The sequence below is a fragment of the Coregonus lavaretus genome (genome assembly GCF_964263955.1).
Source record: "Coregonus lavaretus genome assembly, chromosome: 1".
Taxonomy (NCBI): Eukaryota; Metazoa; Chordata; class Actinopteri; order Salmoniformes; family Salmonidae; genus Coregonus; species Coregonus lavaretus.
The window spans coordinates 58138172-58150454 of NC_139988.1; the positions used below are offsets into that span (position 1 = coordinate 58138172).

At 42.1% G+C, this 12283-nt stretch overlaps 1 protein-coding gene across 5 annotated transcripts in view; it reads right to left on the reverse strand.

Moving 5' to 3' along the window:
• Nucleotides 1-633: 633 nt before the first annotated feature.
• Nucleotides 634-12283, reverse strand: part of LOC311129788 (A-type potassium channel modulatory protein KCNIP2) — a gene marked incomplete at both ends in the record, with an annotated part of 266529 nt that continues 254879 nt past the window's right edge. For 3 of the 5 annotated variants that reach the window (XM_084162232.1, XM_084162231.1, XM_084162233.1), the window contains 7 exons: nucleotides 634-681; nucleotides 1103-1165; nucleotides 1286-1390; nucleotides 4932-5039; nucleotides 5482-5552; nucleotides 5989-6058; nucleotides 6303-6427. In XM_084162232.1, the coding sequence (XP_084018358.1) occupies nucleotides 634-681; nucleotides 1103-1165; nucleotides 1286-1390; nucleotides 4932-5039; nucleotides 5482-5552; nucleotides 5989-6058; nucleotides 6303-6427 (590 nt within the window). Of the gene's footprint in view, nucleotides 682-1102; nucleotides 1166-1285; nucleotides 1391-4931; nucleotides 5040-5481; nucleotides 5553-5988; nucleotides 6059-6302; nucleotides 6428-7769; nucleotides 7873-12283 lie in introns of all 5 variants that reach the window. The other 2 variants (XM_084162230.1, XM_084162229.1) reach the window with 1 other exon arrangement.

Below are 12283 nucleotides of genomic sequence, written 5' to 3' on the forward strand. Positions count from 1 at the left end.
TGAACCACTCCTGACCCTAACCTTAACCATTAGGTGGGGATATGCAAAACTGACCTTAGATCAGTGAGTAGGGGGACTTAATCCTATGTTGAGTCCAGCCAGCAGGCTAAAGCAGCTTTCTCGGAAACAGGAGTGTTAAATAATAAAATGGTTAATGAAACGGGTGTATTCAATGAGGCAAATCATCACGAACGTTGCAGATAGACGAATAGAGCTGACACGATTGACTCCCTATTACACACGACAGGCAATCAATCTGTTCTACAAAACACATTTCTATCTGAACGTTCTGTAACGTTGCACATTCCTGAACAGATCCTTGGTGTGGTTGTGGGTGTGGATCAGAGTCTATGAGCCAGCCCCTCTCTTCTCTGTGTCTCTGGAAGTGATGAAGGGTTGGATAAGAGGAGGCGCCTCCTATTGGCTTGGAGTGGGTGCGGAGAGAAAGGAGCTAGAAGGAGGGGTCAGGATTTAGGGGGGGCTGAGGGTCAATGTCCAGGGCCCTCTCAGAGCCCCCCCACAACACACAAATGCACGCACACGCACAAACATGCGCACACACACACAAATACACGTGCACACTCTCACACACACCTCCCCTGTCCTCCAGCCCCTTTTCTATATCAGAGGCTCCTAGATGACGTTGTCAAACAGCTGCATGGACTGCATGATGTTCTCATCCTGAAGAGAGTGAGAGAGGGATGGAGAGAGAAGGAGAGATAGAAATCTTAGGTATAGAGAGACAACAAGAACAGCAAGTTTCCAGAGGCACAATGAAACCCTTTTTGTTTCAGCTTCTTGTTCTTTCTCAAGGGAGTCTGACTCCCTAAAACAGAGATGACAGTAGAGGTGACCCTCAGAGGACTCTGATCAGACAGTGTTCTCTCTCTCTCTCTCTCTAAATTGCATTTTACATGGGTCACAACACACTTTACAAAGGAACAAAACAATGTTTGAAAATGGGGTAACAGTAACTGTCCTCAAACCAAACCTTGGGGATCGCCCCAATGAACCTTAGTGAGATCTGTGGATTCATTGGTCAGTTACACAAATGGAACCGGTCTGACCAAAAAATTACTTTAAATAAAAACACACAACCTACCTTTTGGCATGACTCGATGAACTCATCAATAGTGACCACCCCGTCATTATTACGATCCATTTTCTAGAAGGGAGAAAGGGGAGGAAAAAGGGGAGAAATGTCAATCAGTGCCTCTGGAGCAGTGCCTTGCTCAAGGGCTTGTCCTAAAGTATTGGATTTGATAAACGGAAAGTGTCTGTTGACCTGGAAGAAGCTCTCCACATGTTCTCTGGGCGCCTCGTCCTGCATACAGGGATATGTGTACTTCCCCATCATATCATAGATAGACTTCATTATATCCATCATCTCCTACAGAGATACAGAGAGGGAGAGAGAAAGAGAGAGAGAGATGGCACAGGGTATACTGTCATAGCACAAGATCAGTCAATCACTCTCCAATCTGAGATTGATTGTAAAGTTGAGAACTGTCAATTTTAGAATAGACTTTAGATTTGTGTCCAGATTTCTCTATCGAGGCTTAGGTCAAGTGTAAGTGATTTGTTTATTTTTTACATTTTATAAAAGTACAGATATCATACACTGTAGTTTAGGAAACCTGGGAACGTTATGCTGCTTTAAAAGATAATAAACTTGTTATCCCATTTAGGAGACAAGTTGGAGAAAATTCCCTTTGCAAGACTTTTGCTAGGAGTTTTTTTGGTGGGGAGGGGAAAACTGAAAATGTATTAACCGCATGGTGATTTCATCATGGAAGGCCAAAACTCCCTCCCACCAAAACAGGCTGAAATTTCAGGCTGTCTTTTCAAACAGCTCTTACACTAAATGGGCATTATCATAATTTTCACAATTGCAAAGTATTATTCCAACCTCATAGTGTGGAAATATATATAAAACATAACAAATCACATTTTTGTGAGTCAGCATGGCATTGTCCTCCAGAAAGTAGTCTCTTTACTTAAACCCAGCTAAATTCTGGGCAGCAATGTTTTTGAGAGCTGTAGCAATACTTTTGCAGTTGTCCATAGCTATATTTTTCAAAACATCCAAAGTAGCAAAGATGATCTATATACTGACCAGAGGGGTATACTACGAAGCAAGCTAGATCTACTCAGGGTTTTCTAAAGCTAACCAGTTTCTGTTAGCTTCACATTCTAGCTCAGGCTTCATCCGTATTACAATGGTAGATATTGCTCGTCCGCCTGCTGCTAACTTTAGCAGGCTTGTAACTGCACGTGCAAGTCGAACGCCAAACTCTTCATTGAGACAATGCTGAAACATCAATCCAATGGCGAGTCAGTGCCACATTTTCATCAAAATGAAAGAAAAGTTATCTTGCAAATTCAGCAGGCTATGGTGTGAAATAGGCTTGTTGAAGGGCCGTCTTTATTTTATTACTTATCATTAATGCCGTCTTTGGGGTACTTATCAATGCACAAGCACCTTTTTACACGCCTCTATGATTTTTTATTTTTTATTAAGTCATACAAAAGTGTACATTGCGTGAAGTTTAAAATGCATTCTGTCATTACTAAATGTGTAATGTGATATATTTTAACATTACAATTTTTGTACAGAAAAAAACACAATTTGATGAATAAAATATGTCTTCCTTAAATGAAGGGGATGATGATGCAATCTTTGCAAGAGGGAGGGAATCTGATTTCATTGGTCTTCAACTTGCGGATCAGTAATTTCAATCAGGGTAAGTGAAGTTAGCCGTGAGTTAGCCTGCCCCGGAGCAGGTTAGTTCTGAAGGATTCGTTGCCATAGAAATTTACCTGGCTAAAAGGTGAGTCACTTTCGTATGACCGGTTATCCCGAGTTGAACTCAGAGTTGACCAAAGTTACCTCGCTAACTCCTCAACTAACTGCTTCATAGGATACCCCTCAGGGAAGCCCCCATTATGTTATAGACAGAAGCCTGTGACATGACAGACTAATCAGGACATTTCCAACCACCCCATTATCTCAGCCAATCATGACTAGCCAGGAAGGATCCTGTCTTTCTACCTGAATAGCTCAGTGCTTTCTCATTGGGTAAACTAGGCTAATACAGTTGAAGTTGGAAGTTTACATACACTTAGGTTGGAGTCATTAAAACTTGTTTTTCAACCACTCCACAAATTTCTTGTTAACAAACTATAGTTTTGGCAAGTCGGTTACGACATCTACTTTGTGCATGACACAAGTAATTTTTCCAACAATTGTTTACAGACAGATTATTTAACTTGTAATTCACTGTATCACAATTCAAGTGGGTCAGAAGTTTACATACACTAAGTTGACTGTGCCTTTAAACAGCTTGGACAATTCCAGAAAATGATGTCATGGCTTTAGAAGCTTCTGATAGGCTAATTGACATCATTTGAGTCAATTGGAGGTGTACCTGTGGATGTATTTCAATGCCTACCTTCAAACTCAGTGCCTCTTTGCTTGACATCATGGGAAAATGAAAATAAATCAGCCAAGACCTCAGAAAACAAATTGTAGACCTCCACAAGTCTGGTTCATCCTTGGGAGCAATTTGCAACAAACAGTAGTACGCAAGTATAAACACCATGGGACCACACAGCCGTCATACCGATCAGGAAGGAGACGCGTTCTGTCTCCTAGAGATGAACGTACTTTGGTGTGAAAAGTGCAAATCAATCCCAGAACAACAGCAAAGGACCTTATGAAGATCCTGGAGGAAACAGGTACAAAAGTATCTATATCGACATAACCTGAAAGGCCGCTCAGCAAGGAAGAAGTCACTACTCCAAAACCGCCATAAAAAAGCCAGACTACGGTTTGCAACTGCATATGGGGACAAAGATCATACTTTTTGTAGAAATATCCTCTGGTGTGATGAAACAAAAATATAACTGTTTGGCCATAATGACCATTCTTATGTTTGGAGGAAAAAGGGGGTGGCTTGCAAGCCGAAGAACACCATCCCAACCGTGAAGCACGGGGGTGGCAGCAACATGCTGTGGGGGTGCTTTGCTGCAGGAGGGACTGGTGCACTTCACAAAATAGATGGCATCACGAGGAAGGAAAATGATGTGGATATATTGAAGCAACATCTCAAGACATCAGTCAGGAAGTTAAAGCTTGGTCGCAAATGGGTCTTCCAAATGGACAATGACCCCAAGCCTACTTCCAAAGTTGTGGCAAAACGGCTTAAGGACAACAAAGTAAAGGTATTGGAGTGGCCATCACAAAGCCCTGACCTCAATCCTATAGAACATTTGTGGGCAGAACTGAAAAAGCGTGTGTGAGCAAAGAGGCCTACAAACCTGACTCAGTTACACCAGCTCTGTGGGGAGGAATGGGCCAAAATTCACCCAACTTATTGTGGGAAGCTTGTGGAAGGCTACCCGAAACGTTTGACCCAAGTTAAACAATTTAAAGGCAATGCTACCAAATACTAATTGAGTGCATGTATACTTCTGACCCACTGGGAATGTGATGAAAGAAAAAAAAGCTGAAATAAATAATTCTCTCTACTATTATTCTGACATTTCACATTCTTAAAATAAAGTGGTGATCCTAACTGACCTAAGACAGGGAATTCTTACTAGGATTAAATGTCAGGAATTGTGAAAAACTGAGTTTAAATGTATTTGGCTAAGGTGTATGTAAACTTCCGACTTCAACTTTATATATATATATATATTTTTCTTCATATTTACAGATCCCATACAAGTTTGTAATTAAGGCACATGAAAGTTCACATGTTCAAGAAGGTTTTCTACAAAATACAATTTAAAAAATAACTATTTTTTAACGGGCCTACTGTAACCGGTCACATTTAGAACACAGAAAGCTCAGAACTTAGAAGAGGAGAATCAGAATTCAGAATGGTAGGTATGTATTGTGTGTGTATGTGTGCATCTGTGTGTGTTACCTCTTTGGTGATGCAGCCGTCTTTGTTTAGGTCGTACATGTTGAAGGCCCAGTTTAGCCGGTCATTTATCGTTCCTCTCAGAATGATAGACAGACCAAACACAAAGTCCTGGGAAAGGACAGAAAAAAAGAGAAAGAGAGAGAGATTTAATGTTTGTGTGTACATTCCTCGCCACCTGTCATACCCACCAGCATTCAACATTTACCCTTTTTCCACCACTACAAGTTAATAACCATCCATACAAGCTGTTTAAAGCTATGTATTGACATTGAGTGAGAGGAAGGACATGTATTGTGTTGTGATATCACAATATGAGTTGTCTGGTGCTATAGCATCAGCAAAGAAGATTATGTGGCTCACTGCAATACATTATATACTCACCAGTGTGTTCATCAACAATGTTTCGACCCTTAGGTTGTGTGTGTGTGTGTGTGTGTGTGTGTTGAAAAGGAGAGGAAAGGCATGTATTCTGTTACAGCTGCATATTTACAGACAGAGAGCGTTTTTCCGGACTCCCTTAGGAAGTAGACTATAGTAAAAATAGTCTTACCTCGAAACTAACTGATCCATTCTTGTTAGTGTCAAAGGCCTCAAACAGGAAATGTGCATACGCACCCGAATCTGAAAGGACAGAGATGTACAGGAATGTAACATAGAAAATATATCTGGGACGCCATCATACAAAAAATTCCTCAAACAAGTGGATAAATATATTTAGAACAAGACCCAAATACCCTTTCCTACTGTAACTTGATCAAACAAGTTGTGAGTACATAAATGTCATTTCAAACAAGGCACTTTCCACCTGTAACAAGTAGTTAAATAAACGTTCAACCTAAATATAATATCAAACACAGCCGTGTAAATGTCCTACTGTAAGTAGCACAGACATAATGTTAAAAAATATATATTCTATGGGACATCACATAAATACAAATGTCACTGGTGTTAAATGTTGCTTTCCTTAATTAAATTGTCAGTTACTTTGGGGAGTATCAGATCTTTGAAATACTACATTAGAAGTCAGGGGTCAAAGGTTTAAGGGTCATTGACTCACCTCCCTGGGGGAAGAATTGGGAGTAGATGGTTTTAAAGGTTTCCTCATTCACCACTCCACTCGGACACTCCTACAAACAACAACACAGAAAATAACAGGATCAGAGTCAGATTGCAAGTCTGCTGCCATCCATATACTTCTACTATTATATATCAAAACAGCTTAGCTTTAGGAAAAGCTCTTGAAAGCTCTTGTAACCCCTGTAGAGAACTTGTAGTTTCCTCCCCTTTCCCAACCCCCATCCTCAGCCCCAGGCTTCTAACATCCCATATCTCCATCCCCATACCCTCTCCTCCCCGCATCCCCAGACTCACATTCTTGAAGCCCCTGTAGAGAACTTGCAGTTCCTTCTTGGTGAACTTGGTCTGCTCCTGTAGTTTGTCCAGACCCTCTGGTCGATGGCACACGGTGGACAACTCAAAGTCATCTTCTACACTGTCTGTGGGACAGAGAGAGATACTGTATGTTAGATATACCTGTAGGCTACTCCTAAATGTGCCTGCCTGGCACACCTTTTAATTGGTACTAGTAATAATATTAGTGTTAAAAACATAACCAACTACACTGACTGTACAAAGCAGGAGGAACACCTGCTCTTTCCATGACATAGACTAGCCAGGTGAAAGCTATAATCCCTTATTGATGTCACCTGTTAAATCCACTTCAATCAGTGTAGATGAAGGGAAATAGACAGGGTAAAGAAGGATTTTTTATCCTTGAGACAATTGAGACATGGATTGTGTATGTGGCAAAATATTGAAGTGCCTTTGAACGGGGTATGGTTGTAGGTGCCAGGTGCACTGGTTTGTGTCAAGAACAGCAACGCTGCTGTGTTTTTCAAGCTCAACAGTTTCCTGTGTATATCAATGTGAATGGTTCACCACCCAAAGGACATCCAGCCAACTTGACACAACTGTGGGAAGCATTGGAGTCAACATGGGCCAGCATCCCTGTGGAACACTTTCAACACCTTGTTGAGTCCATGCCCTGACGAACTGATGGGGGCGGGGGTTGTTGTGCAACTCAATATTAGGAAGGTGTTCTTAATGTTTTGTACACTCAGTGTATATCAATGTTAATTATCAACTTTTGAAATATCATTACACTACTGTAGCTTAACCTGTACATACAGCTAGATGAGTAATCGTTACATTTACATTATATTACAATTCTCCTAAACTGAAGAGCACAAACGAAGACACGTAGCCGTCAAGTCATCAATAGAAAGCTAAAATATCAACATCACACTGTGAGATTCATGAGGTTCCTGAATATCTATGGAGAGGTTAATATAGTAACCTGATGTACTCATTGATGATAACCTTCAGTGAAAGTAGTGGTAAGTAGTGGTAACCTATCGAAACAACAGTGTAATGACAAAAGCCATCAGATCTTCAACCAATATGATATGATCCTCACATTCCATCTCTCCCTCCCCATCCATTTCTCTCTCCACTCATCCCTCTCTTCCTCTATCCCAACCTCATTGCACACACAGTCAGCTGAAGACAACCATGCCCCACTCCTCCTCTCCTCCTATCCCAACAGGCATAGCATGGGTGACTGTCTGTCCCCATCTCACCTCTGCACATCAGACTCCGTCACACACCATATCAGACAAAAATACCATCATTTTCCCAGGAGACCAAAACACACAGTCCAATTATACTGAGATAGAGTATATCCAGATATATATTGTGTGTGTGTGTGTGTGTTTTTGCGTGGGTGTGTGTGTGTGCGCATTTGCGCTCCCATTTGTGTGTGTGTAGAGAGTGAATCACTTGCATTGACTGACTGAGGCGGCAACAGAAGGCGTGCAGCAGGGGAGCAGCTTGAGGAATCTCTGCTTTATAGTCTTTTTACTTTTGATGGTGGGAGTGTTACCTGTAATCACCAACCATAGCAGAGGTTAGACAGAGCAGACACAGAAACACACAGGCAGAAGAAAATCTCACAGACGCAGGCCTGCACATGCACATAAACTGACATGCAAACCCACAGCCATGCACGCATGCACGCACACACAGCATAAGCAACATGCAACGCATTGAAGCATGCGCGGCAGTCTCCCAGCGGTTTGCGGTTTGGTTCGCTGACCTGGCTTTTCTAGGATGGGCGTCCATTCCAGCTATTAGCTTACACCACCATACATAGACCTCTACGGGGGAGTCATTGGCAAACACAAACAAATAATGAATACTCAGTATGAAGCCATAATTACATCTTCAGTCTGAACGGACTATAGGGAACTGAGGGAAGTCAATGGCAAACAGAGCAAGATAAAATGTTCTTATGAGGTAGGAATCACATTTATATAATATTTTCAGAGAGATTAAGGAAGCAATGCAGCACAATTTCTAGACAATTCCTAGACTACCATATGGTAAGCAGTTGAGGGCAATTCCACGATAACGGAATTGCGCTGAGACTCAGATTTGTCAGTTAAAATGTATGCCAAACAAAAAACATTGATTTAAAAGTTGAACAAACCATACAACTCTATGCATAAGGACTACCTTTAACAATTTACACTGAACATTTTACAAAAACACATTTACTGCAAGAACAGTGCAGATTAAAAATTTGGTACCAGAATTTCAGTAAAATCTCCCTGTTTTATGTGTCCACGTTTTCCAAAAATTAAGATTCAACCATGTCAGCGGGAAGAATGTAGTGTCAGCTATGACATGACACATTGACTTTGAAAAATACTATTTTGGTTATTGAACTACAGTAAGTGAAGTGGGTTTACACACGGTAACGGAATTTCATCATGGGTCCCTGATCTGTACTACATAGAAATGCATAATGATGGATATTAATATAATTCTCTTCATGGTGATAGGTACACAAAATTATAAATATTCAATATCCTCCTTTGCATATTTGGGTATTATTCTACACACTGGCTATTATTTTTATGAACTTTGCCCCAAAACAAGACTACATTTGGTTGATCCGGACCAGACCAAATCTGAACCAATCATAGATGTCTATGTTTTACAAGTTTGGACAACAAAGTAAAGCACAGTAGAGCTCCGTAGAGTACAGCACAGAACAGTAGAGTAGAGTTCAGTACAGTACAGTAGAGTTCAGTTCAGTTCAGTGAACCTAAACATTTTATTAATTTTTTGTCATTTAGCAGACGCTCTTATCCAGAGCGACTTATAGTTAGTGAGTGCATACATTTTCATACTGGCCCCCCGTAGGAAATGAACCCACAACCCTGGCATTGCAAGTGCCATGCTCTACCAACTGAGCTACACGGGACTATAAACTTGTGAACCCAAACTTGGTTTGTGAATACTATGATTTCCTATTGTAGCCAATTGAATTGCAGAAATTCCGTTACATTTACATTTTAGTCATTTAGCAGACGCTCTTATCCAGAGCGACTTACAGTTAGTGAGTGCATACATTATTTTATTTTTCATACTGGCCCCCCGTGGGAATTGAACCCACAACCCTGGCGTTGCAAACACCATGCTCTACCAACTGAGCTACATCCCTGTCAGCCATTCTCTCCCCTACCCTGGACGACGCAGGGCCAATTATGCGCCGCCCCATGGGTCTCCCGGTCGCGGCCGGCTACAACAGAGCCTGGATTCGAACCTTAGACTACTGCGCCACTCGGGAGGTTACAGATTTGGTAACAGAATTCTGAGTTTGAATCACTTAATAATTAATTAACAAAATTGATAACAGTAAAACACTAACATATTGATAGTTCTACCTTTACTTGTTACTTCTGTGAACTTTCATTATTCTAAAATATCTTAAAGATATGTTGTTTTTTGGTAACGGAATTTCAAGGCACAAGGCAATGTTTCTTAAACTTATTGAAGGCAGAAAAGTACATTTTTTGAATATTTAAAACATGCAATCTACTTGCAGTGAAGCCGCTCAACATCTACATCACATTAGTCATCTAACAGACTCCCATCCAGAGCGACCCACAGAAGCAACCAGGGTCAACGCCCTGCTCAAGGGCACGTCGTCAAAAACAGGGACCCGAACCAGCGACCCATCAGCCACCGCCCCAAGCTCCCAACCGCCAGGCCACCAGCCCTCCAAGATCCCCCCCACAGTTCACCAAGAGCTGCCCCCCACCCACAAGACCCCCCCCCCCCCCCCCCCAAGCCCCTGTCCCCCAAGCCCTCCCCCAACAAGCCCCCGTCCCCCAAAACCCAAGCCCCCTGTCCCCAAACCCCCGTCCCCCAAGCCCCCTGTCCCAAAGCCCCGGTCCCCCAAGCCCCCTGTCCCCAAGCCCCCGTCCCCCAAGCCCCCTGTCCCCAAGCCCCCGTCCCCCAAGCCCCTAAATATACTTATACTAAATATAAGTGTTGATATTAGCTGGCAGGGGACTTTACTTCAACATTATTACATTTTGATGTATTTCTAATACATTTTAATACTTTTTCTGGTAGATGTTTTCTAAGCCCCCTTTTTCATTTGTTTGACCAGAAATGAAAACCTTCGCTTATTCCTAATTTTTAGGATGGAAAATGGTTGAAAAATTTATATATGCCTTAATTGCTCAAAAATATGGACTCTTAGCTTTCATTTGACACCCAATTTGACATGCTCCTATGAACTTCACATGTTGGTGCTCATAGGTCCTTTTACATGAAAACGACCTTGAGCTAAAGCCCAACTCTCTAGTGCATATATAAAATCAAGTTCACATCTGTTAGATCAAGATTCACAGGGACCTTAATCGAACGACTCAAACCTCACCAGTCCTCACATTCTCACAGAGCATAACCTATCCACTAGAACTCATCCATCAGAACTCCAGAACTAATCCATCATAACTCATCCACTAGAAATCATCCACAGAACTTCTCCATCAGAACTCATCCATCAGAACATCCGTTAGAATTCATCAATAAGAACTCATTTTTCAGAACTCATCCATCAGAATTCATCAATAAAAACTCATTTATCAGAACTCAACCATAAGAACTTATCCATCAGAACTCATCCACCAGAAATCAGCCCATGTTACTCACTACTCACCCCACCTTCACCTTATCACACAAACAGTACAAGTACAACCCAAGTACAACAATATCGTATCCTTCTGTGTCCTAAAGGTTAAGGCAGAGAGAAGAAGAGAGGGGGGACTTACTCTTGCATCTCCATGGTAACAGCAACTTCACACCTTTTAGTTGAACTCCAGCAGTCTGAGGGATGAAGGCCATGATAGAGACCAGTACAGTATAACCTTAACCCTAACTATACCAATACATTTATACACTTCTGTACTCTGTACTGTATACCAGTACTCTCTATCTATCTTACTCTTTACCTCCCTCTTTCTCCCTGTCTCTTCCTCTCTCCTGGTCTGTGCTAGTCATTGGGAGTGTGTTGGCGTCACTTGAAGGCTGACCAGGCAGCCCATTAGGCATCAGATAATACATCTGGCCACGTAGCACAGTCCCAGTCAGCCCTCTGCCCCAGGGTGTGGTGGTGTGTGCACTTGAGAGAGAGAGAGAGAGAGAGAGAGAGAGAGAGAGAGAGAGAGAGAGATAGTGAGAGAGAGAGAGAGAGAGAGAGAGAGAGAGAAGAGAGAGAGAGAGAGAGAGAGAGAGAGAGAGAGAGAGAGAGAGAGAGAGAGAGTGAGAGTGAGAGAGAGAGAGATGGAGAGAGAGTGTGTGTGAGCCCATTAGGCATCAGATAATACATCTGGCCACGTAGCACAGTCCCAGTCAGCCCTCTGCCCCAGGGTGTGTGGTGTGTGCACTTGAGAGAGAGAGAGAGAGAGAGAGAGAGAGAGAGAGAGAGAGAGAGAGAGAGAGAGAGAGAGAGAGAGAGAGAGAGAGAGAGAGAGAGAGAGAGAGAGAGAGACGAGAGAGAGAGAGAGAGAGAGATGAGAGAGAGAGAGAGGGAGAGAGAGAGAGAGAGAGACGAGAGAGAGAGAGATGGAGAGAGAGTGTGTGTGGATGGGATTCTGCCAGCAAGTAAAGTACCTTATCATTTTTGCTTGTCAATACAGTGTTTTGCCATTACAGAGATTGAATTACACAAGTAAAGTAGTGGAATACAGTGAAGGAAAGCTCAGAGGAATATACCAGAGTGGTTTTAGGGACAGTGTATAATCATGACAGCTGCTACTGTATCTGTATGATATATTACCTTCTTTTTTCAGCAGACTTTTTTATTTACTGCAGTCTGAATCAGCTAAAGAGATTAAAACTATTTACCCAGGTGGGAACTCTGTATATGCAGGTGTGAAGGTTAGGGGGGATAACAGATGTCTCACTTTGCTCACAATAGCTCTCTATTGCTCTCT